The sequence below is a fragment of the Peromyscus leucopus genome, chromosome 3, assembly GCF_004664715.2.
Source record: "Peromyscus leucopus breed LL Stock chromosome 3, UCI_PerLeu_2.1, whole genome shotgun sequence".
In the NCBI taxonomy this organism is placed as follows: domain Eukaryota; kingdom Metazoa; phylum Chordata; class Mammalia; order Rodentia; family Cricetidae; genus Peromyscus; species Peromyscus leucopus.
In genome coordinates, this window is record NC_051065.1 from 99,313,935 (window position 1) to 99,339,406 (window position 25,472).

Below are 25,472 nucleotides of genomic sequence, written 5' to 3' on the forward strand. Positions count from 1 at the left end.
CAAGTGTCAAAGGCTGTTCTCGCCCTGTCTTCTGGGCAAACTCTTGAGCTCCAGGACTGGGATTAACTCTCTCATCCCTTCTCCTCAGTACTAGGAACAGTGGATAGGAAGAGCTAAAGAAGCTCTTGGGGTATGCACTGCTTCTCCATTTTGGGGTACACACTGGGCACCCACTTCACACAAAGGCTTGATTGGCTGGTGGCTCTGGGACAGTCCCTGCCCTGGATTATCAGATACGTGATCACACAGGAGCAATTGGTGAAGAAAGGCTAAGCCTTTTCTTAGGCGGAAACTGTATCTATTATGGAGTTGAGAACAGGCATCAATAGATAATATCCTGAAATAAATGAACAAGTGAATTAGAAAAACAACCTTAAGTCAGCTTTATTTTTAAAGTGCTTGAGATAAAAAAAAAAAAAAAAAAAAAAAAAAAAAGATAACAGCAGTACTGAAGACAGCACACACCCGAGTGTGCGGATGCTTCAGGGCCAAGTGGATGTGCATAGCAGGATGGATGGAAGGTCAACGTTTACTAGCTTCAGAAAGTCGGAACCAGACCATAGCCAAGATGTCTAATTACTGCTTACAGGTTCCTTATAAAGGTGTTTACCTGCAGGAAAAGAAGATCTAATGTTACACTGCACAGTTTCAATACTCCCCTGCAGTGTATGCGGTTCAGTCTCATGAGCATTTATGAGGCGAGGAAATGCGAGCTGCCCAGGGTCAGAGAGCACCAAGTGGCAGCTGGGCACAGAACTCACGTCTTCCATGTCTCTCACTTTAGAACACCTTAGAGGGGACGTCAGCTGGCCAGCAGACGCTGGAGTCAACTGGCTGATACTTACTAACCCAGCACACTTGGAGCTGGGATTTTACTGTAACTTGCATAAAATCCCAGGGCTTTGGAGTGTGAAATGCAAGTGAAGTACAAAGCAAAGGCCAGACACAGAGGGCAGGAGAGGAGAGCACTGCACTGGGAACTACTGCAAAGGACAGACACAGAGAGAGGGAGAGGAGAGCACTGCACTGGGAACCACTGCAAAGGCCAGACACAGAGAGCAGGAGAGGAGAGCACTGCACTGGGAACCACTGCAAAGGACAGACACAGAGAGCGGGAGAGGAGAGCACTGCACTGGGAACCACTGCAAAGGCCAGACACAGAGAGCAGGAGAGGAGAGCACTGCACTGGGAACCACTGCAAAGGACAGACACAGAGAGCGGGAGAGGAGAGCACTGCACTGGGAACCACTGCAAAGGACAGACACAGAGCGGGAGATGAAAGCACTGCACTGGGAACCACTGCAAAGGACAGACACAGAGAGCAGGAGAGGAGAGCACTGCACTGGGAACCACTGCAAAGAACAGACACAGAGAACAGGAGATGAAAGCACTGCACTGGGAACCACTGCAAAGGCAGACACAGAGAGCAGGAGAGGAAAGCACTGCACTGGGAACCACTGCAAAGGACAGACAGAGAGCGGGAGAGGAGAGCACTGCACTGGAAACCACTGCAAAGGCTGAGGTTCTGCTCACCTGTCTCATGAGCTCTTCTTGTTTGGCGCGTTTTCAGAGAAATCGTCACTGACGTTCAGCACCAGCACTGGCGTGTGCTGCAGAGCTTCGAAGTGGAGCCTGGAGCAGCAAGACAGAAACTCCAGGGTAATGTCATTTACCCACCACACTACCATTCAGAACCTGACGCCTCTGCCTGTAGACAGTAGTTTTAAAAGAATTCAATGAAACTGTCTGCAAAGTGGAAGGCTGAGACTCTCTCTAGTCCTGAAACTGCTACTGAAGTCAGCACTCAAACATTTGAAGTGAACACTCCAAGCCTGAAGAAGGACAGGCAGAAACTAAGAGGTCTATTCAAACGGACATTTTTCTAAAACATTTTAGCCCTCCATCCTGAGCCGATTATGACAAGCATTCATCACAAGGCACAAACTAGGGAAGAGGAAGGAAAGGAAGGAGGGAGAGAATCTACCAGATGCCTTTCGGGACGCATGGGTTGTATTTGACAGGACATCTCCTAGCTGACAGATGTTGGGCACTTCCGTCCGTGTCCTTACAGTCCTGGGCTGTGTGCTCAGCTTGTGCTCAGCAGGGTGGTGGAGGCCTCTGTCTGCCGGGTACATACTCACTTGGTAGTCTTGTGAATAAACCAGTCTTCATGCTGACCATGCAGCTGTTCAAGATAGGCCAGCTCAATGCCTTTCTCTTCTTCTCTGGCCCTCTGGTACAGTCTTTCCAAACAAACCTAAAAGACAATCCCCCTTCTGTTACATTGCAGTCTTCCAGAGCCAAGCAACCCACAAAATATCTGTATGTCTTCTTTGGGTACCACAAGCCATGACCTTGCTTCTGCTGCCTTGTTCTCTTACTCAGAACACTGGTACCGTTTTGTTCACCTCTGCCTCAGACTGCTCTAACTTGGAGTAGCCTCAGCTGGTTAACAGCAACCACATTCTCCCAGTCAGCCACACTGGAACCACATCAAGAAGCCAGGAGATTCTAGCCTCTCTATTGGCTGTCCTCTCACCTCTGCCTTGGTGCTCATGCCTCTCACCTGGACATTCCAAGAGCCTTCTGCCTCTGTCTCCCGTGTGAAGAAGTGCATGGAGAGAGCACAGGCCTTACTTACAGTCAGTCAGCTGTCATGTGCAGGTCCTGCAGTCTCAGTGGGCGGCCCATTCTCCGTCCTCCACCCACCTAGAGGTAGCGAGGCTGCTCTAAGGTAGGGCACATTAAGATTCTAGCAAAGGCCATTTCTCCTTCCAGGCTGTCCCTCACTCCAGCCTTCTATGGTACTTGTGTCTCCACTTAAAGTACTCTGCTCCATAGGTTCTTTGCCAGTGACAGACATAACCACAGGCTTGAAGAAGTTGTGAATTTGCCATCCTCTTGCCTCAGCTTTCCAGGTGCCTGGCTCGTGAGTGCCGTTCTACTTATAAAGGGTAAGCAGTTTGAAGCATCTCTTTCTTACGAGACCAAGCACTCACTCTGGAGCAGACATCTGCACAGGTCAAAGCTAACACCCAGTGAAAGGAAACTTGAGTCTTGACGCTAGCTCCTCCCTCCCTTCCCCTTTGTAGAACTCTAGTCTGCTTCCACCTGCAGGTCTGAGGTTCTCTGCTTCTGAGACCTGTTTCCTTCACCCAGCACATAAGGCCACCCCTCCTACGTGTCCTCAACTTCCTCAGCTCCTCCCTGCTCACTGCTTCAGCCAGACTTGGCTCCTTCTTATGAGACAGACCAAGCTCCTTTCTACCTCAAAACCTCTACTCCAAAAGTTGGTTTTGCCTGAATTGCCCCTGTTCCTCTTTCTGCCTGGCCAAACATGTCAGTATTCACGTCAGCTGTCCTGAAGTATGGGCAGATTAACCCACTGACTCAGGACTCTCCAAACGTCAGTATTCACGTCAGGACTCTCCCCCTTTCCCTTAAGGAAATGAAACCACGCAAACAACTCTTCTTTAGCTCCCCCACCGCCGCCCTGGTTCTCTGAGGTAGTTCCAGATCTAGTGCAGGCTGACCTGGCACTCTGTTGTCCTCTTTCTCAATAAACTCCTGACTTCAGCTACTCAGTTCTCCTCACACACAACTACTGTGATTATGCTTTCAGCAGCAGTTTATGCACACATACACTCTTTACTCCATCTTCTGAAATGTACAAAAGGCACGAGCTCTTCCTATTATAGGCTGCCCAATTGCCTCCTCAGAGATTAACCACACTACATTTCCACAAGCAAGCAGCTTCAGCTAAGTTACTTTATTTTCTCCTCTGAGAGAAAAATATTGTCTGAATTGGAGTAAATGAATATTAAAAACAATATAACCATGTTTTCAAATACACACAAGGACAGAACAATTCTTGTAAAAGCTATTTATAATTATTCACGCATTGACTACAGACAACCATTGACACCAGCCTGGATCTATTAAAATCAGTTAGTATTTCCCTTTCTATTATTAATTTGCTAAACTGAGCAAACTTTTCTTCCCTTTAAAGTCTAGACAAAGTCCTACTTTGAATATTTGGCATAATTCTTACTGACATGGTTATAATGAATTATTTTATTTAGTTAGTTTTAGTTTTTTTTTTTTTTTTTTTAAGATAGGGTTTCTCTGTGTATCCCTGGCTGTCTTTGAACTCACTCTGTAGACCAGGCTGGCCTCAAACTCAGAGATCTGCATATCTCTGCCTTCTGTGTGCTGGGATTAAAGGAGTGCACACCACACCCAGCTAATAAATTATTTTAAACAGGTCCCACAGAACAGTTTTATGCTAGCCCCACTTCATTTCAGTCCCCACAGGGACCACATGCCAGAATGGGAAGGGGAAGATGGTGTGGGTAGAGGTGGCAGGTAGGGACTCTGTGGTCAGCTTCCCCGGAGACCTGCTAGGCTGTGACTGTTAAAGGATCTGCTCACTATGCCACTCAAGTCTCAAGCTCAGGTGGCCCTGTTCTCATGCAGCCCCCAGCACTGTGTCCATGATTCGCTGTCCCAGACAGGGATAGCAATCCTGAGGCATACAGCCAGCTGCACCCTCTCTTGACTCCAAGGGGTAGGGAACACAGGTCCAGTCATTTCTCTTCCAATTAGTATTATTGTTGTGATTGCCAGCTTCCTTGAATTTAAGGGAGGACAGGTGGACAGGGGCCTGGAGCCTGTCTCACGGACTCTGAAGCCAGTATTTGCCAGGAGTCTGTGTTGTGCTGGGCACTAGCTTGAACCCATGCCCTATTCATCCTCTGGCATTCCTGGGTTCCTGTACCTAACACCATCCAAACAGCACTAAGATCTCAAGTCAATCTCAAATCAATCACTTCAATTAGCCTCCAAAGGGACAAACCACCCCCAGTGACAGCCCCCACTCCTACCGCCACCCTGCCCTTTCACCCGGCCCCTCAAAGGGCCTTAAGGAGGAGGGAGACTGGCTTGCTCTGTGGACGCCTGGCAGCCCTGCTTTGCTCTCAGCTCACTGTCTCCGTGGCTTCCCCAGCACTGCTGCCCCGGCCCTGAGATGACCATGCTGTTGCTGTCTCTCTCAGAATAGGTTAGGTCAACACTCTCCCTTCTCCCAGCCTCAGCCTTCAACCCCTGCTTCTCAGTCCAGCCACCCCATGACTCTCATGAGAAATCTAACACCTCCTCTTACTCCACCCACACCTCCGTTCTGTCCTACTCCACAGCATCTCACTGCTGGAGAGCCTTCCTCTCCCACAGAACCCTACCTCAGCCTCGTTCTGTCATCCGCTGTGGGAGAAGGCTCCTCTCTTTCACTCAGGGACCACTTTCCACCTGTAAAACCACTGCCTTCACAATGTGCCTCTTTTTTTTTTGTTTGTTTGTTTTCGAGACAGAGTCTCACTATGTAGATCTGACTGTCTTGGAACTCACTCTGTAGACCATGATGGCCTGAAACTCACAGAGATCTGCCTGCCTCTGCCTCTCGAGTGCATCTTTTATTCCTCCTCGGACCACGGAAAGCAGTCAGGCTAGTGTCTCCACTAGCCAGATGACTTCACTTCACAGAAGGTTCTCCTCAGCCCTTAGGACTTGTGAGTATCTAGTTCAGTTCTATCTCCACCTAAAACTCCACCTAGACTCTCTTCCTCTGATGTGACCTAGCTTTTGCATCACAGCCCAGGAACTCCCCACGCTCTACCGTCAAGTCCTGACGGGGCTGGTAAGACGGCTCAGCAGGCAAAGGCACTTGCCAAGCAGTGTTGTGGAACATTTATACAATGATGTGTTACATTTGTTCATGCTGTGAACTATTACTTTAGCTGTAAAAGTGTAAAGGTGTGTTACATTTGTTTAGGCTGCATTTGTTTAACAATGTAAGGATGCGTGTTAAATTATGTAAAGATCTATTCCACTTGTTTCACCTTGCCTGCCTAAGGTACCTGATTCGTTAAAAAAAAAAAAAAAGCTGAATGGCCAATAGCTAGGCAGAAGAGGGATAGGCAGGGCAGGTGGACAGAGAGAATAAATAGAAGAGAACGAGAGAAGAAGAGAGGAGAGAATGAGGGAGAAAGGAGGGACTTGCCTGGGGCAAGAAGCCAGCCAGTGGGGAAGCAGGAAAGTAAGAGAGACAGAAGGAAAGAAAAGTAAAGGAAAAGGCAAAAAGTAAAGAGAAACAAGCTAATTCAGGTTAAAAGAGCTAGCCAGAAATGAGCCTAAGCTAGACTGAACTAATAAGAGTCTCTGTGTCACAATTTAGGAGCTGGTTGGTGGCCCAAAAAGAAAAAGCTTGGTACAAAGCAGGCCTGGTGACTTGAGTTCCATCCCTGAAATCTCTGGAAAGGTGGAAGGAGAGAAATGACACCCAAAGTTGTCCTCTGTGGCTTGTGTGTACTTGTGCATGTAGACACTCACACTCTGAGTGCGTGTGTGCACGTGCACACAGACAGACACACAGACAGACAGACACACATACATACACACACACACACACACAGACCAAGAGTTGTTAGAAGAGGAAGAGGAAGGAGGAAATGTCCTATTAGAAAAAAGAAATGCAGCCAGGCATTGGGGGGGCATACCTTTAATCCTAACACCTGGGAGGCAGAAGCAGAGGCAGGTGGGTCTCTGTAAGTCTGAGGCCAGCCTGGTCTACATAGTGAATTCCAGAACAGCTAGAGCTACTTAGTGAGACACTGTCTCAAAACAAGAACACCCACCCAAACAAAACCCCCTCAAAACAAAGCAAAAAAACTAAAAATAAAAACATACAAAAACCAGCCGGGCGTGGTGGCGCACGCCTTTAATCCCAGCACTCGGGAGGCAGAGCCAGGCGGATCTCTGTGAGTTCGAGGCCAGCCTGGGCTACCAAGTGAGCTCCAGGAAAGGTGCAAAGCTACACAGAGAAACCCTGTCTCAACAACAAAAAAAAAAAAAAAAAAACCATACAAAAACCTTAAAAAAAGCAAAAGCAAAAGCAAAAGCAAGGCGTACAAATCCAGCCCCAGGCTGCACTCACAAACCTCTCTCCTGGCTGCCCTTCCTTCTGGTCCTCTCTCTCCTTGGGCCCTGCAACAGGACATGACAGGAACTCTCCCACTTGTCCTCAACTCTGCTCAGTGTGCCCCCAGGTTCCCTTCTGTCCACCGCTCAGCCCCAGGCTGCAGACAGCTGGCTTGCTTTCTGCAATGATGGACATTCTTGGCATCTGACCACACCTGTGAAATGTCTCTCAAGAAAAAAAAAAAAAAAAAAAAAAAAAAAAAAAAAAAAAAAAGCTTTTCCTTGACTTCGAATCCTGCCCTCAAGAGTCTTTCAAGAGATCTGCTTTATAGACAAAGACTCCTTCAGTGGAACACTTTCCAGGGTCTAGCCAAGGTCACTACTAGTCAGCAGGAGCCAAGGGCCAATGCTGTCTCCACAGGCCTCCTGTCAGGACATCATCCCACGGGCCAAACTGGCTCCAAAGTTCAAGTTGCAGAATCAGAGCCAGGGAGCACAATTCTGCAGTCCTCCTGCCTGAGGGCCTTCTCAAGGACCAAAATGTGGGCTCCAAATCAGAATGAGGGAGGAAACATTGCTTCCTTCCTCATATCCTAGTCAGAAGACAGAAGGGACAACTGAAGCCTCAGTTGACCTGACATGGGAATGGACTAAAGCAGGTGGCGGCAGGGCTGAGTGTCCGACCTGCAAACCTAGAGCTAAAAACAATGCCTAGTTTGTTCTAGCTTGTTTCTCCACCAAGAGGACTACTTCTACATACAGGCAACTGCTTGAGCATGCTGCTGCAGCTGCAGAAGGCCCCTGGGAAATGGGTGCTCAGTGCTAGAGTATTGGTGTATACTTACACTCTCTTTGCTGGTGAGACCTAACTTCTCCAACCAGGAAACCAGAAGCTTAGAGGAGGTCATCTCTTATGTTTCATGCAGTTCTAACATCTAAGGTTTTAGGTTCAGAGTTACCTGGGGAGAAGCCTGGAGATAGATGAAGCCATGTAACAAGAGCCGGTCTGCAAACTCCTGCAGGAGAAAAGAATGCCAGTCCTGATAGATGTGCCATTCGACGTCACTGAGGGAACCATTTTCAAAAAGGTTCTTTGCAAAGATATACCTGGTTGGAAGTGTTGAGTGGGAGGTTGGGGTGAAGGAGAATGGGAAGTGGGATGAAAGACGGAAGAGGGAGAAAAGTAGAAAAATCAATAACTGGTTTGTTCATGTTTATCCAAATCACTTAACCATTCTAGCTCCCAGCAGCCCTTAGGAAATACAAATTATTTTGAAGAAAAAAAATTTTATTATTTATGTGTGTGTATATCTTCGTGTGGGTTTGTGTACATGCATGTGGGAGCTTGTGGAGGCCAGAAGAGGGCACTGGATTCTCTGTGTTAGACTCACAGGCAGTTGTGAGCCAGTTGATGTGGGTGCTGGGAATGAAAATTGGCTCCTCTATAAGAGAAGCAAATGCTCTTAACTGCTAAGCTGTCTCTCCAGCCCTGGAAATCTGAGTTCTCAGTCTACAGCATCCATCCTGCTCAGCACTGCAATGACAGAGGCACTGACCTGTCACAGGCCCACACTATAGCTCGCAGATGGAGCAGCCCACAACAAGGAAAGGGCCTCCAGAAACGGATCTAGTCAAGACACACAACACGTACATGGGAACCTGAACCTTGCAGATTTCTTCATTACTATAGCAAGACTCCAGACAAAACCTGAGGGAACGCAGGGTAAGCCACCCTTCCACACTGCATTTCAGAATGAGGGCATCTGAGTCTCAGCTGCTGAGCCATTATGCTTTGTAGCTGAGAAGCAGGGGGACACCGGCCTGTGGTATCAGCTCTGGAGCTGACTTTGGCAATACCAAAAGCACACAGAGCATACAGGAGCCTAGCTTCCTCTGCTGAGCTTCCCATCAGATCAAATATGGCTAAAGCTGAGATATCAAACTAACTTCCCTCTTTGCTTACTACACAACAGAAGGAGGATCTGGCAAGTTGAGAAATCATAGCTGCAGAAATCATGGCTTCCAAAGGGTCAATTTGGCCCTTAAAGCTTGATACAAAAACAATTTACATCCACAACAATGAACTCCAGTTTCTAAGGCAATCTCATCAACTAGCCACTTCTGGGGAAATGAAATACAAAACCCTTGTGACTGGCTCAAGGAAGTGCAAACTGCAAAGCTGTGTCACCTTTAGGAGAGTGGCTTTCTAAGTGACTCTGCAGGGTCTGATCCAGCTGCAGCTTCCTTAAGCCATGTTGCCTTGGAAAGCTACCTGACTCGCAGCCCACGGGAGGGAATGATTACATATCATAACTGTGAAGTGCTCAGAAGGGTGGTGATCACTCAGTAACCAACAATCCTAAGTCATTATAACTGCTCTTCCTAGGCCACGAAAAAGCTAATTTGCAAACTCCAAAAGTGAACTTGCCCAGACTAGACTGTTTCAGCTACAGCTCTCTGAAGGCAACAAGAAGGTGACTTTTATAACTCAAGTTTTGAAAAATGCTGCCAGCTTCTCCAAGGACAGCTAAAAGACAAAAGCTTTATCTTGCAAATAAAGATGACCAAGCCTGTAACAGGAGCCTCTGCCTCTCCTGGGGTGGGCACTTCCTGTTCTCCATAGCTGGTGATAATGGGCAGAAGGGGAGTGGGGGCTAAACACAGAGACGTGTGGGGAGCCGCAGGCAGAACAGGGCAGAAGGGCCTAGCAATCCTGAGCTCTGTTCCAAAGCCACACTGGTGTTTTCATTAATTCAACCAGAAAACACTTCCATTTCTTCCTCCCTGCAATACTGTCCTCTGGACACCACACACACACACACTTGTGAACATGTATGCAGTCCTTGGGAAGGAGTGTCCTCACTGGAACAGGGACTAAGGACTCTGGTGTTGCCCTAGGGCAAAGCCTGGTGCAGGAGATAGTCAATAAACCTATACTGATCAAACTAATAAAGGAATGAGTTTTTCCCATTTGGCACTGGGGCTTGAACTCATGCCTTGGGCACAAAAAGGACCACTGAGTCATACTCTCAGTTCCTGAAATACATTTTTAAAGGAATGAAGTCTAAATACTCTTGAGATTAGATTTATAACAGGTTATCCTTTCTACCTGAAAATGTCCCCCTTCAATGAAAGCAGCTTCTATGGTGTAACGGCACACGGTATAACCAACTGCCTACTCCTTTACGAGGAAATGTCAAGACCCAGATAGTTCTTCACAATTCATTTCTACCAGGCATCTGGTGGCATGCGCCAGTAATCCCCATACTCAGAAGGCAGAGGCGGGAGGATCACTTATGGGTATGAGGTCAACCTGAGTTCTAGGCCACCTAGGGCTGCAGTTGGGACTCTTTTTAAACGAACAGCAAAGCACCTGTAATTAACAAAACATGTCTGTTTCCCTCTGAGGGGATTCTCATAAGCCCTCCATACTAAGAGGCTAGAATTCAAAACAGCAAGTCTGAATGTCTCCAACAGCCTAGGTAGTTCAAGTGGGCCAGCTTCCTAGCCTGGGAGGTACAGCTCCGGAGAGGAGAGGCACATGTGCTGTAGAAATGAACTAGAACCTGGAGCCAACTAGCTATAACCTGAACAGTTAGCTTTCTAAAGAGCAGACTCCTCTCGGACCCTGGAATGAAGGATGGCACGGCACTGTTTCTTCCACATAGCTGGTGTGATCCTGAAGTGCAGTCAGAATGGTCATGTGATTTACAAATGAACTCTCCCCTCCTTTTTTGGAGACAGGGTCTCACTATGTAGCCTGTCTGACTTAGAATTCACTATGTAGACCAGGCTGGCCTCAAAGTCACAGAGATCAACCTGCCTCTGCCTCCCAACTGCTGAGAAAAAAGGGATGTATGCCAATATCGATGGCCTTGAACTCTCATTTTAAAAAAAATTAAATGATTGTTTTATTTTACGTGTATGGTATTTTGCCTGCATGTCTATATATGCATCATGTGTATGCCTGGTGCCATCAGAGATCAGAAGAGGGTGTTAGATCCCCTGGAACTAGAGTTATTGATGGTTGTGAGTAGCCACACAGGTGCTGGGAATAGAACCTGGGTCCTCTGGAAAAACAGGGAATGTTTTTAACTGCTTAGCCATCTCTCCAGCCCATAAACTCTCATTTTTTAATTTCAGGAGGCTTTCCAGTAAGAGCTGCAACTAGCTTACTTAACTTGGAATTAAATGGGTAACCAAGTGTCTCCAGTGATGGAGGCGGGCAAAGATACAGAATGTTCCATCTTGAGTCATGGGGCTCAAGACAGATCATTTTCTCCCACCAAAGTCATTCAAATTCAAACTCTGCACAATGACCAGATCAAGACACCCTGTGCCTTTGTCTGTTGGTGGCCTGAGCCCATGGCCTGGTCTCTGGAGCCTGAGGCCTGGATGAGCATGCTTTCCCAGAACAGATGGACACACTTCCCAAGCTGGCTGCTAGACTTTACTAAAAGCACTTCCCCGTTTACCCCTTAGGGATTGGCAGAGTGTTGGTGTCTTACCTGTCACTGTACACAGACCTCTCGAAGATTTGCACGGACTTCTCTGCCCGTAGGAGTCTCCCTGGAAGGGGCTCCAGCTGCACTTTCAGACGGCTCATAAAGGAAACCGTCTGGAATGTATAGGACCATCTCGCTGGCTCTCGGTACATCATTTCTAGCAAGTTTCCATGACCTTTGGAAGTGTTGTCCTATGGGAGAATGCAGAAGAGGACAATTTCCTAGAAGGTGTATTATTTTCTTCCTCAAGAAGATTCAATATTTAATGTCAAAAATAACCACAGCTGTGTCCTTCCACTGAAAACATGAAAAAGGTATGCTTTTCCAGCTTAGTTTGAACTATGTAAGCAGGGAAGACTGTTCAACCTTGTGTAGTAAGAATCTGACAGAGAGAGATGACACAACACATTTACTGGAACAGAGCGAGCAAAGTAAAACTCACAGACAATTCACATACACACCGAAGACTGGACTTGTGGAGTCTATTTGGGGTGCACTAACTGACTGTCACCTACAACTTCTCCTCTGAATCAAATTCTCCTACTTTAATACCATGTTGACCTTCAGATTTCATTTGCTATTATTTTTCAAACTTCAAGGCAGGTAAGAAAGAAAACAATTGCTTATTTGAGAATCTAAATAACCAATGAATTAAACAAACTTCTGTGTCTTTCATAGAAGGATCACACTTTGTTCAAACCAGGTCTAGTTCCTTCTTTATTGTAGGAACCGTGAAATGCAATCTGAAATACCATTCTGAATGTTCAGGTGGAACAAGTAGTGGACGCTCAGGAGCCCAGGTATATTTTCTAGGTTCAGTTACTGATTCAATGCAAAAGTAAATTTTTGTTTGTTTGCTTGTTTTTTGAGACAGGGTTTCTCTGTGTAGCTTTGGAGCCTTTCCTGGAAATCGTTCTGTAGACCAGGATGGCCTCGAACTCACAGAGATCTGCCTGGCTCTGCCTCCCAAGTGCTGGGATTAAAGGTGTGCCCCACCACTGCCAGGCTATAAAAATAAATTTTAAGCAAAGCACCTTGTATCTTATTTCCTTTTTCCCTTCATCATTCATTCATTCATTCATTCATTCATTCATTCAATCATTGCTACTGAAGGCTTGTGTGGCCAAGGTATACTACATGGCCTGGGTGCTGTAAGGCGTAGAGAAAAAAGAAGTAATACTTACTTCAGAGTTCACTGGACTGTTATTTCATCTTCCAAACAGCTTCCCAAGGTGAGTAATGTTAGAAGCATTTTACAAAGGGGAAATCCACTAAGAGGCTAAGTAATTTACTTGTGTAAGGTCCCATGGGGGAATAAATAGGGAATGGGGCTCAAACGGGCTCTCTCTACGTTCTTCATTCTAACACCTCTCCTATCAAGATGAACAAGATACAGTAACTGGACTCAAGGAATTCACAATGTGGATGACTAAGATATATAAAGAGCTGACGAGAAGGCCAAGCATGTGACAAATGTCCAGTCATTTACGCTGTAAAGAACGGAAAGAAGTTTCTGGCAAAGAGAATCATTAAGTTTGGAAGTAAATGACGAGCAGACTCTTCACAGGAAATGCGAACATTGCTCAAATGTGTCAACAGGACAGTAAGTATAAAATACACGGCTGGGGAGACGGCTGGGCGAGTCGAGTGACTGACTCGCAAGGGTAAAACAGAGCTCAGCTCCACCCCAGAGTCCACAGAAGTCCGGGCACGGTAGCAGGCACAGCAGGGCAGGGCAGAGACAGGAGGGTCCCCGGGCCAGCAGCCCAGCAGTCCAGCAGCCCAGCAGCCTGGCACACACTGCAGCGGTGAACTCAAGGCTGTCTCCACTGAGATGGAGGTGAGGACCTACACCCAAGGTTGTCCTCTGACCTTTTTGTTTTTGACAGCCTGTTCTCATTTTATCAGTGAGGCAATCTGACTCTTGTTGAGACATTCGTTTTTGTTTCCTGTTTTGGACAATAGCTCTCTCAGCACAGAGACTGACTTGTTCCTTTTCAGCTGCAGGATATACATCTATATGTGTGTGTGTGTGTGTGTGTGTGTGGTGTGTATATATATATTCTACAATTTTGTATCTCATATAGTATATATAAATATATATTTTAAAATTGTGTATGCATATATGTCTATGTTTGTGTGAGTGTACCTGTACATACCCCCCTCACATACACATAATTTAAAATAATAATAAAAAAATCCTTAAAATGAAGGAGGAAAGAAAGAAGGAAGAACAGGCATGGTTTCAAGAAAAAATTAAACACAAAAGTTTTTCCTTTTAATTCCAATAAATTAATGAAGATCCCACAAAGACTTAAAAGGGAAATGAAGCAGTATTGAAATCTACAAATGTAAAGCAAAACCAATTAAAAACGTAAAGGGGCCGAGTGGTGGTGGCACACGCCTTTAATCCCAGCACTTGGGAAGCAGAGGCAGGCGGATCTCTGTGAGTTCGAGGCCAGCCTGGTCTACAGAGTGATTTCCAGGAAAGGCGCAAAGCTACACAGAGAAACCCTGTCTCAAAAAACCAAAAAAAAAATTAAAAAATAAAATAAAATAATAAATAAAAATGCAAAGGGAAATTACAAGGAAAGACAGGTGGAATATAAAAAAAAAAATCACAAATGTTAATATTCATGTTTCACAGTTAACAGAAAGAGCAGACCCCCAAAATGAGAATTCAGAGGGAACAATCATTTTTCCCATATATGTGAATCTGCACTACATCTTCAATGATTACTAAACCTAAGACATTTCCCTTTTCCTAAAAAGTCTAAATAGATTCTGTCCTACAATGGCATCTTACCACTGACGAATCACCTCAAACTTTATGTATATAATATTTTTCTGAAAAGTTGACAAAGCCAGCTGTGGTGGCACATGGAAGCCTGAGGCAGAAGGATCCACGTGAGTTTGAGGCCAGCCAGGGTTACAAAGCAAATTCCAGACCAGCCTGGTCACATAAGACCCCACCTTTAAAAGGAGAAGCAGCATCAGCAGCCATAATTGTCTCATGGTAAAGGACGCTAAGAAGACTTACAAAGAAAATCAACGTTGGCTGTTGATAAAAAGTGAGCACCCAGTACTATTACCAGCAGGGGCCTCCTTCCATAGGGAGTAACAGAGGACAGAACACTGACATTAGAGGGAGCTTCACCAAGGGCAGAAAGAATAATGACCACCCTCCTACAGTTATTTAATACTCTTCTGCAAACTCTACCCAAAGCAAGCAGGAAGACAGAGATGAGTCATGAATACTGGAAAACTCTTCTTAGAGGCAACAACTATTGTCTAGAAGCCTGGGCAAAGGACTCCATATGAGAATTGAGTCACACTATTCAAATACAATCAACTGCTTCCCGTCAAAATAGCTATAGAAGTTTGACAGATAATGAGGATAAATATCATTAACCATACAGTATATATCTACTCAGGAATAAGCTACATAAGAGCACTACTGGACCAGTCAGATAACTATTTGCTTAAAAAAAATAAAATGGGGGCTGGAGAGATGGCTCAGTGGTTAACAGCACTTGTTGCTGTCCAGTAGACCTGGGTTTTATTTCTAGCATCCACATGGCAGCTCACAACCATCAGTAACTCCCGTTCTAGAGGATCTAATGCCCTCTTCTGGCCTCTGTGGGCACCAAGCATGCATATGGTACACAGACATACATACAGGCAAACGCCCATACACATAAAATTAAGAGTCTTACAGGGTTTCTCTGTGTTGTCCTGGCTGTCCTGGAACTCACTCTGTAGACCAGGCTGGCCTCTGACTCGCAGAGACCCACCTGCCTCTGCCTCCTGAGTGCTGGGATTAAAGGTGTGTGCCACCACCACCTGGCAAATCTTACAACTTTTATTTTATTTATTTATTTTTTAAAGATTTATTTATTTATTATATATACAGAGGAGGGCGCCAGATCTCATTACAGATGGTTGTGAGCCACAATGTGGTTGCTGGGAATTGAACTCAGGACCTCTGGAAGAGCAGTTGTGCTCTTAACCTCTGAGCCATCCTCCAGGCCCGTCTTACAACTTTTAAAGCCAGATACAGCATAAAGAAATACAGGAGGCTATTTTTAAAATCTTGAGCTACTGGAGTCATAAAAACAAAAAAACAGAGCCTCCAAGATGGCTCAGGGGGTAAAGGAATCTGCTGCTAAGCCAGACAACCTAAATTCAATCCCCAGGACCAATATATATTGACTCCTGAAGGTTGTCCTCTGATCTCCAAAGGTACCATGGCGCTCTTCCCCTTCACTAACTAACTAAACCTAAAACTTTCAGGTCTGGGGAGACGGTTCAGTGGGTAAGAGTGCTTGCTCTGAAAGCATGAGGACTTGTGTTTGGAATCCCAGTATCAACGGAAAAAGCAAAGCTTTTGGGGTTAGAGACAGATACTCAAATCCTGGCCAGACAGCCCAGATGAAAAGTCTAGCTTCAGTTTAATGAGACACTGTACCAAGGCAATATAGCAGAGGGTGACAGAGGAAAACACTCAATATCCTGCTCTGGCCACACATGCCTGTGCACACTCACATATGTGTATCACACACAGTGAGAGAGAGAGAGAGAGGAGAGAGGAGAGAGAGAGAGAGAGAGAGAGAGAGAGGTGGGGGAGGGAGGCAGACAGGCAGCCTTTAACACCCAAGGCAACAATTGGTGAAGCAAAGATGAACCAATTTGACTACAGAAAAACTAAACCTGTCTGGGCAGTGGTGGCGCACACCTTTAATCCCAGCATTCCAAAGGCAGAGGCAGATGGATCTCTGTGAGTTCAAGGCCAGTCTGGTCTACAAAGTGAGTTCCAGGAGAGCCAAGGCTACACAGAGAAACCCTGTCTCAACACTCACACCCCAAACTAAAAACAAAAATAAAACAAAAAAACAAAAAAACTAAACCAGATGGGTGGTAGAGCACGCCTTTAATCCCAGCACTCAGGAGGCAGAGGCAGGTGGATCTCTGAGTTTGAGGCCAGCCTGATCTACAGAGCAAGTTCCATGACAGCCAGGGCTACATGAAGAAATCCTGTCTGCCTTGCCACCAACCAGCACTCAGCAGACCAGCATCTTGAGTCGACCACCTAACCAATACTCAGAAAGCAAAGCTACACAAAAAATCCGAAAAAAAAAAAAAAAAAAAGAAATCCTGTCTTGAAAAACCAAAATCCAAACCTAACCAAAATAAAACAATAACAACAACAACAACAAAAACTAAGCTAAGGGCTGGTGAGATGGCAAAGCAGGTTAAGTTGTTCTGACCTCCACAGATGTGCTGTGGTCCATGTACACCTTTCCTTTCCCCACACCTGAAAAGAAAAAGAAGCAAAAAACTCCCCACTAGACAGTATCATAAAATATCATATATAGTTTGCCTGGAGAGATGGCTCAGTGGTTAAGAGCACTGGCTGCTTTTCTAGAGGACCAGAGTTCTATTCCCAGCACCCACATAGTGGCTCACAACTGTCTTTAAACTCCAGTTCCAGGAGATCTGTCACCCTCACAGACATTGGCAAAACACCAATGCATGTAAAATAAAAAAAAAAAAAATACTGTATATAAAACTAAAAGAAAAGCGTATTAGCAGAAAAACGTATCAGCTGTTTATCTCAGTTAATATATTTATCTACAATGAGCTCACAAAGACACCAGGAAAAAGAAGATCTTGGGGCTTGGCCCACAAGCATGAGAACTAAGTTTGAATGCAGAACTACATCAAGCAGGCACAGAAGCACGGTAATGTCTGTCTATAAACCCAGTGTTCCTATGGCAAGATGGCAGGCAGAGACAGTGAGCACAGGCAATGCCAGGGCCAGTGGATGAACAGAGCCTATCACAAAAACAAGGGGGAAAGTCTTCACTGATGTGCACATCGGGATGGGGTGGGGAAGGAGGGAGAGAGGGAGGGGAGAGAGAGAGGAGAGAGAGGAGAGGAGAGAGAGAGAGAGAGAGAGAGAGAACACAAGAGAGCACTAGAAAAAAATCAAGGGACAAACAGGCAGCCCACTAAGTAAAAGTAAAAAAGCAGTTATCACCGAGAATGCAGAGTGCCTAGGGTGTAGAAGGGTCTGCGTTTAATCCTCAGCCCTAGAAAAGAAAGAAAGAAAAGGAAAAGAAGACTGGGGAAATGGCTCAGTTGATAACATGTTTGCTTTCTAAGGGTGAGGACCTGAGTTTGATTCCCAGAACCCACATGAAAAGCAGGTGTGGTGCAGGGTGAAATGGTCTGTGTCATACTCCTGGTGCTTGGCAAGTGAAAGCAGGGAGACCAAGAGTTCAAGGTAGCCTAGGCTACAAAGGCTGTCGCAAATAAGCAAATACAGAGGACTGGAAAGCTGGATCAGTGCTTAAAAGCACCAAGGAGTGGAGAACTCAGCTCCTTGACTTCAGTGGCGGAGTAGCAAAGATTTTGTGAGTGTATTTTAAAATGTCACTACTTGCTTCTGACATACTCAGAAAGAGATAAAATCTGTTTCTAATGGAAAGTTTTACAAATACACATCTGTATACATACAACATACAAACAGATGACTGGAAAAACATACCCCAGTCAGCATAGCATGCCAGCCACACAGGCAGCATTGCTCTGGACTGGAGTAACGCAGCCTGGCGCCCAGATCCCACTCTGTGGTTTCCTAGCATACAGAGCACTGGTGAGTGCCTGTTGGGCTCTGAGCAATCACTCTTGGTGAACTGAGTGGAAAAGAAACACACTGCACGCTGCATCTTGCACACAAAGTGGCTTCAAGATGGAAAACAGCCCGGAGGAAACCTGGAGTTGTTCTCAAGAGATTAGGTCTGAGAAGAAGGAGGAAGCCCTGAGCCTCAACTGTACACTAGGCAAAAGAACCTGAACCAAGGAGCTCAAGTCACAGGGGTTCAATGTGGTTCAACATATGAAGAACTGACCAACAGTTAGTGGCTGAGACAAGACGGTCACTCACACATTCCCAGTGCCTGCAGGAGCTCACGAGGCCAGCAGCACGCTTGGCTACCCCTTCAGCTCTTCTGAGCTCTGTCCAGACTGACCCTCCCTACTCACACTGATGTGGCAGGGCTTGAAAGCAAACCTTGCTTTGGCAGAAGCAGCAGACCTGACGCTAGGGCTGAGTCGTGAGGTATGAGTGAAATGTGGGGTCAGACCAGGCTGAAAGAGACCTGGCAGACATTTTTAAGACCAGTGCCTTAAAAATGTGAACTGTTGTCTCTTCATTGACTCAAAGAGTGACCAGCTGCTCAGTAAGGTTCCTTCCCAAGTCTAAGACGTCCTCATTGACTATTAATCCTGTCAGCCACCCTCAATAGCAACAATATAAATACTTAAGGGTAGGAATGACAACATTCATCTTCAGAGCCTGGATGGGTGGGCATGCTTGGGAAACCACAAAGACAGGAGGCGGGTGCTTACACAGACATACAGAAGCCACACAAATCAAAACTAAACACATTCAAACAAGTCATATCCTCTGCGGCCTGCTTTCTGGAATGAAGCTATTTTAACAGACAAGCTGGGCTACTTCATCTCCTCAGAGCAAATTAAATTATTCCAACTGGACTGCTTGTCCATGGCTGCCAACTACCCCCCACAGCCAAAAACTTACTTTTTGGGTGTCAGCAGCTTGGATATTCTGCCATACTGCTACAGGTTCTGTAGCCACTTGCCACTCTGGGTGAGTATTCGTGAGTAGCTTCACAAAGGTGGATTTGCCCACAGCTGCAATGCAAATGGCATGTGTTGGGATGCTTCCCAAATCCGGATGAAGGAGGCAACCACCAACCTCTGCCACGAGAGCCCATCTCATGGGAGCAAGGGCCAGTTTTCCCAGCTTCAAAACTTGGCAGCCATATGACTCACTGTCAGCTTGGTGATGGGATGGGCAGCTAACCAGCTACCACAGTGAGCACAGGCAACAGGGAGGAGCCATGGCTTTCAGGATTCAGCTGCAGTTTTAATGAACCAACCTCCTAGAGGCAGGGTACTTAGTAACTGTTGACAGTAGACCCTTCAAAAGTGGGTGAAACTGGTGACTGTAGAAACTCTAAGTCAAGGAAAGGCCATTACAAGCTAACAAATGCTCATGGAGAGCTAACTTGTGCTTGGCATTGTCAAGCACTGGGGTATGCCTGTAATAAAACCCTGGATGCATTTTATCCTCAGAGGACATGGGTAGCAGGCACTAAGGAAACACACAGGAAGCTACTGATAAATCATGCTGTGCTGAGAGGGGAAAACGCAGAATGCCTCGGATGCAGCTCGGGAGGTTGGAAAGGACTCCTTTGAAGAAAATGTCGTTTAAAGAAGCCCCGAAAGATGAGCAGTCAGCCAGGCAGAGGGTGGGTGAAGGATAACCCACATGGGAGCAGTGTGAACCAAGGTCCGGAACGGCAAGGGAGGGAAGGCAGCAGTCCCAGAAGCAGCCGGCAGGGATGCGGCACCTGGAGTGAGGGAGAAGAGTAGTCCAGGATGGGGATGGCCAGGCAGACAGGTGAGGCGCAGGCTGCACAGGGCTCACAGGTCTGACCTCTCAGTCAGAAGCAATGGGTTCCAGCAGGGAACCAACAAGATCCTTCGCAGCTTTCCACTGACTTTTTTCTATGTGTATCTGTATACCACCCGGGCCTGGTGCTCACACAGATCAGAAGAAGGTGTCAGCTCTCCTGGAACTGGAGTTCTAGATGATTGTGAGCTGCCATGGGGGTGTTAGGAATTGAACCCAGGTCTCCTGTAATAGCAATAAAATGTTCTCTCTGACCCCTCCTTCTCACCCTTTAAAGGCCACTCCACAAGGTGTATAAGAATGGGCCGAAGTGGAAGTCGGCAGAAGAGTTCATTGTGGCCCAACTGGGTGATATCAAGGAGGTGGAACCTAGTCCCACAACACTAAGACCCTATCTATTTCCATTTACACCTACATCTAGCACATCTGTTCTGAGTTCCAGGCAGAGAGAACCTTCTGGACCTCCCAGGCATAGCTCAAAGTCTGTATTCCCCAAATAAACACATCACCAACCCACCATGTGGAGCTTCCCCATCCTCCAGATTTAGAGAAGGGCGACATCCACTGCTGTCAGGACATCCTCCTCTGCCAGGACTACAGAGGCCCTAAGGCCACTTGCCTGTATTGCTTAACTTTTCCTTGTTTGTCCTTTTCTTGTTTGTCCTTCTACACTCAGGACCAGTATGGTCCCCTGCCTCTTCGACTCCAGCTGTGCTCTCTGCAACGGACCCTCCACACCGCTGCTGTGTTCCATGTGAAGTACATCTTAAAATGCTGTCAGGACTGGATGTGGTGGTCTATCTCTGTAATCCCAGCACTCAGGAATGCTGGGGCAGGAAGTTCATGTATTTGAGGCCAGTTGGAGCTAGACAGTGAGTATGAGGTCAGCCTGGATACATAATGAGATGCTGTCTCAATACCAAAATCCATATATATATATATCCATCCATCACCTGGGGGTGAGGTGGCAAGTCATGACATGCATGTGGAAATCAGAGGACAACTTGTGGGAGTTGGATCTCTTCATGTGGGTCCTGGGGATCAAAATTAGGCCATCGGCTTGATAGCAGGCACATTTGCTTCCTAAGCCATCTCACCAGCCTTGGTGTTTAAAATTACATTTATTTATTTGTACACACAATGGTGGACTTGTGATGGTCAGAAGACAATTTATGAGAGTTCTTTCCTTTCATGTGGGTCCTGAGACTTGAACTCAGGTGTCTAGGTGCCTTTATGTGCTGAGCATCTCGCTTGCCATATTGCCTTTAGATAAAATCCAATCCTATAAGCATGGTCTGAACACAATAGGACCTGGCCCCTACCTATACCCTTTCATGCCTCAGCTTTCCTGCTGGCCCTAGCTCCTTGCAACCCATCATACCAGAATCTTTCCTAAAAGTGTGACTGTACTGCTCTCCCACTCGCTAGAGCATGCCCTCTCCACTCCTGGTCAATTCCTACTCAGCTTTCAAGGTTTGGCCCATTGTGTGCCAAGCCTTTGCTGACACTGATTCCTCTGAACTGGGCTAGCCAATACTTTCTGAGTGGCCTGGTGTTCTAGACATGACCCCATCACTACAATGACAACTGTTTCTCTAGGTGGAGGACGGGGCTTTGCTAGGACAGAAAACCAAACCTAGCCTCACATTCTGCCTCTACAAACAAAACATTAATTTCAGTTCCCCTCAAAAAAGACCAGTCTGCATGTGGTGGTTCACACCTCTGATCCCAGCACCTGGGAGGCGGAGGCAGGCAGAGTTTGAGGCCACCTGATCTACATACTGAGTTCTAGGCCAGCCAAGGTTATGTACTAAGACACTCTCCCCCCCCTCTCTCTCTCTCTCTTGAAGAAGGAAGAAGAAGAAGAAGAAGAAGAAGAAGAAGAAGAAGAAAGAAGAAGAAGAAGAAAAAGAAAAGAAGAAGCCTTCAGAAGTGATCTGAAGCTCAAAAGCAGTCCTTCTCAGGGAGAATCCAAATGGAATGGGGTGGGGGGGCTGATCAGAAGTGCATGTCTCAGCGCAGGAGCCCACACATCAATCTGTGGCATTCATCACACAGCACCCCACTCCTCTGAGAACACAGGAGGAGTATAAACAGCTTTGCAGTCACGCTCTTCTCTGTCCCACCTCCACCCAACTTTGCCTGTTCATCTTGCTCTGCCTCTGCTCTACCCACACAGAGGTGAGTAAATGCCTTCCCTTCCCTCGCAGCTCCAGGCCAGTGACTTAATTCTTCCTCTTCCAAGTCCAATGTCTCACCTATAGTAAGAGTGACTTCTCTAGTGAGTTCCCAATTCCTAATATGTTGGTGAGTTAACAACTGATTGAGATGCAGATTTTTCAAACCTGCCTGTTCCTGAGAACGTATCAGCTTAAAATATGTGGCCTAGGAAGCTAATATTTAGAGGGTAGGTTGTTCAGTAAGTCTGAAAAGATGGTCCTTATGTTTAGGCTGAAAAGCTATTTAAACATTTAAAATGATATTTACTCCGTGTGCCATGACGTGTGTAGAGGAAGGGGACATCTTGCAGGAGTGGTTTCTCTCCTTACACCATTTGAGTCCCTGGGGACTGAATTCATGGCCTCAGATTTGGCAGCAAGTGCCTTTACCCACTGAGCCATCTTGCCAGCTCCCGAGAACTATTTAAAATCCTATGAAAAAGGGAGGCACTGTGGCTCTTGACCTGTAAGCTCTGCAGCTGGGAGCTCAAGAGAGAGCAGAACTACTGCAAGCTGGAGGCCAGCCTGGGCTACAGAGCATACTCCAGGCCAGCCCCAGCTACAAAGTGAGACTGTCTCAAAGCAAACAAAAAGTAAAGTAATAAAACCAAAAGGTGAAGGCAGCTGCTCTGCTGACAGAACTAAGTGATCATCAGACCTGCTTGTACCTGCAGGTTGGGGAGTACCAACTTCCTATCTGAGATCAGATAGTGTCAGTTCATCTCAGGGCAGCCAGAACTGAGAACTCGAGTGATGCCAATGAATACATGTTACTAGGGCTGGGAGAGCCTGGGTTACTCACTATGGAGTAGCATTTACTGAATGAATGCCATTAGAGCTGAGCTGTGCCCAGGTACCATCCACACATGTGGAATAATCACTTCAATACTGGAAGGTATTTAAATAAAACCTGGAGATGGTGTAAACTTCCGGTGTTGTAATAGCTACGCCTCTTCCAGAGGACCTGAGTTCAGTTCTTAGCACCCACACTGGACAGCTCACAACAGTCTGTAACTTCAGTTCCAGGGGGATATGATGCCCTCTTCTGGCCTCAACAGGTATTGCATGGAGGCACACGTGACCCCACAGACACACCTGCATACAAATAATTAAAAATAAAAAAAAACCCAAAATCTTTAAAGACAAATGTCTTAATGTGTTTTCAGAGGCTTCACAGTGGGGATTGGTTCTCCACTGCCACAGAGGCTTGCTAATGACAAGAACACCCATGTCTACAGCAGCCTCCCTTCAGATAATTTTTTTTTAATCTTGGACTTAGCACAACGTAGAACCCCCATGGCTGTTGTGTTCCACTGTGTCCCACCTCTCAGTCCCCCTTTTGAGCCTTAGCTGTTGGCATGCTCGGTGCTGACTATGGGGAGCATTTCATCACTTCAACACACGAGTTTTTAACTTTAGGACTGCCCCTTCCACAAACCAGAGCTCTTCTGTGACTGCTCATCTTTTCCTAAGTCATGGCTTTTCCTTCCCACAAACTTTTCTATAAACTGTATGCTTGCTATATTTAATTATGCTATGATACAGTAGTGACAGAAACTGACCTAATGCCCCAGATACCATATTTTCTATCATTCTAAATTTTATACACTTGCATCTCATGTTCAAAACTTTTAAAATACACTATCACCTCTGGGCAGTTTCTTGCTTTCTTTTTCTTTTTCTTTTCTTTTTTTTTTTTTTGGGGGGGGGCAGGGGTTTCCAGACAGGGTTTCTGTGTGTAGCATTGGCTGTCCTGGAACTAGCTCTATAGACCAGGCTGGTCTCAAACTCAGAAATCCGCCTGCCTCTGCCTCTGAGTGCTGGGATTAAAAGTGTGCATCATACCTGACATTTTCTTTTCCTTAATAAGATGGAAAACATGAGGATAAAAAATTCAATTTTAAGCCTTTACTAAAGTTAATTAATGGCAGTAAATATAAATAAGATGTCCAGCATATTACAAAATTCCTTCCCAAGAAAATGTAGTCTTTATGTGACACACTTGCGCTTCTATGTGCACTCATCCAGCAGCAGCTCAGAGCACCTACTAAGAGCACCTGTGTGCATTCATCCAGCAGCAGCTCAGAGCACCTACTAAGGGCACCTGTGTGCATTCATCCAGCAGCAGCAGCTCAGAGCACCTACTAAGGGCACCTGTATGCACTCATCCAGCAGCAGCTCAGAGCACCTAAGAGGCACTGCAGCTAAAGCAGTGAAGCAGGGTGAGCTCTGCCCTCAAGGACCTTCCTCTTTTCCAACTTTGACACTAAGGCCTCTACTCCAACTTTGACACTAAGCCCAGGACCATAAAGGTTCTAAAAGCATTTTGGGAAAACTTAGTAAATCAGGCAACAAGAGTTAAAGAAACTTAGTAAGTTTATTTGGTTTCTTTTTTTTCCCTCGTGGTAAACTATTTGCAAAAAAAAAGGTTCCTCAAAGCTTGGCGCATGATGCAAGAAAGGAAGAGGTTGATGCTGCTCTCCTCCCCTACTGTGCCTGCCCTGTGACTCCAAGGTGGCCACTTTCTCTGAAGCCAGCCGCCTTGAACTCTCTCCAGCTCCACTCCATCCCTAGGCAGTTAATTACTGCCTGCTCTAGTTTACCAAGGTATTAGAGTGTAATTATTTGTTCCCTCTTCCTGCTCACCAGCCAGGCTGGGAGCTGCTTTATGAAGACAGACTGCACTTTCCTCCTTTCCCAGGCTGGGTGCCTGCCAGGTACTAAGAATAGAAATGGGGGGAAAAGAATGAGGTGACTCACAGAAAGACAAGAGAATCCAAGATCCAGTATTAGAAGTAGGTAGGTTCTTCCCCACCAGAACTCTTTGCTCTTTTTAAAAATTTGATACAAGTAGAAGACACATCAGTGTGCTGAAAACACCTAGTTCTAAATGCAGGAAAAACATGTCTTTAGCAAAGCCTTACTGCCTTACCCCCAAGTCTCCAGACCGGGAAAAATTTACTGTCTCCTCCCTCACAGCAAGTCTTTGAAAGTGAAAAAAATCAGGGATGGGCTCAGATGACCCACTGATAGTTATCTCATATGGCAACCTGCACTTCAAATGGGGTTTGTAGTTACAAAATAATGGACTTCGGGAGACAGTGGGTGACACATACCATGGATGAACAGAACTAAAAGATCAGCTAGGTATTTTGTTTGGATTTCAGGAGTTCTAGGTGTCAAACTTGCAACTGCAGTCATACACAGCGCCTGGCTTCGGGATCACACCAGAAGCCTTCCCCTTTTCTCTGTGTACCAATGACTAACTTCCAC

At 46.1% G+C, this 25,472-nt stretch overlaps 1 protein-coding gene across 3 annotated transcripts in view; it reads right to left on the reverse strand.

Annotated features, from left to right (window-relative positions):
• Nucleotides 1–359: 359 nt before the first annotated feature.
• Nucleotides 360–25,472, reverse strand: part of Dguok (deoxyguanosine kinase) — a 29,449-nt gene continuing 4,336 nt past the window's right edge. Inside the window, exons 2-7 of one of the 3 annotated variants that reach the window (XM_028871314.2) lie at nt 19,084–19,196; nt 11,481–11,668; nt 7,932–8,079; nt 2,142–2,257; nt 1,534–1,632; nt 360–610 (exon numbers count right to left, since the gene is read on the reverse strand). In XM_028871314.2, coding sequence (XP_028727147.1) covers nt 1,539–1,632; nt 2,142–2,257; nt 7,932–8,079; nt 11,481–11,668; nt 19,084–19,196 — 659 coding nt within the window. In that variant the 3' untranslated portion in view covers nt 360–610; nt 1,534–1,538. Of the gene's footprint in view, nt 611–1,533; nt 1,633–2,141; nt 2,258–7,931; nt 8,080–11,480; nt 11,669–12,661; nt 13,521–19,083; nt 19,197–25,472 lie in introns of those variants that run through there. The other 2 variants (XM_037203832.1, XM_028871315.2) reach the window with 2 other exon arrangements.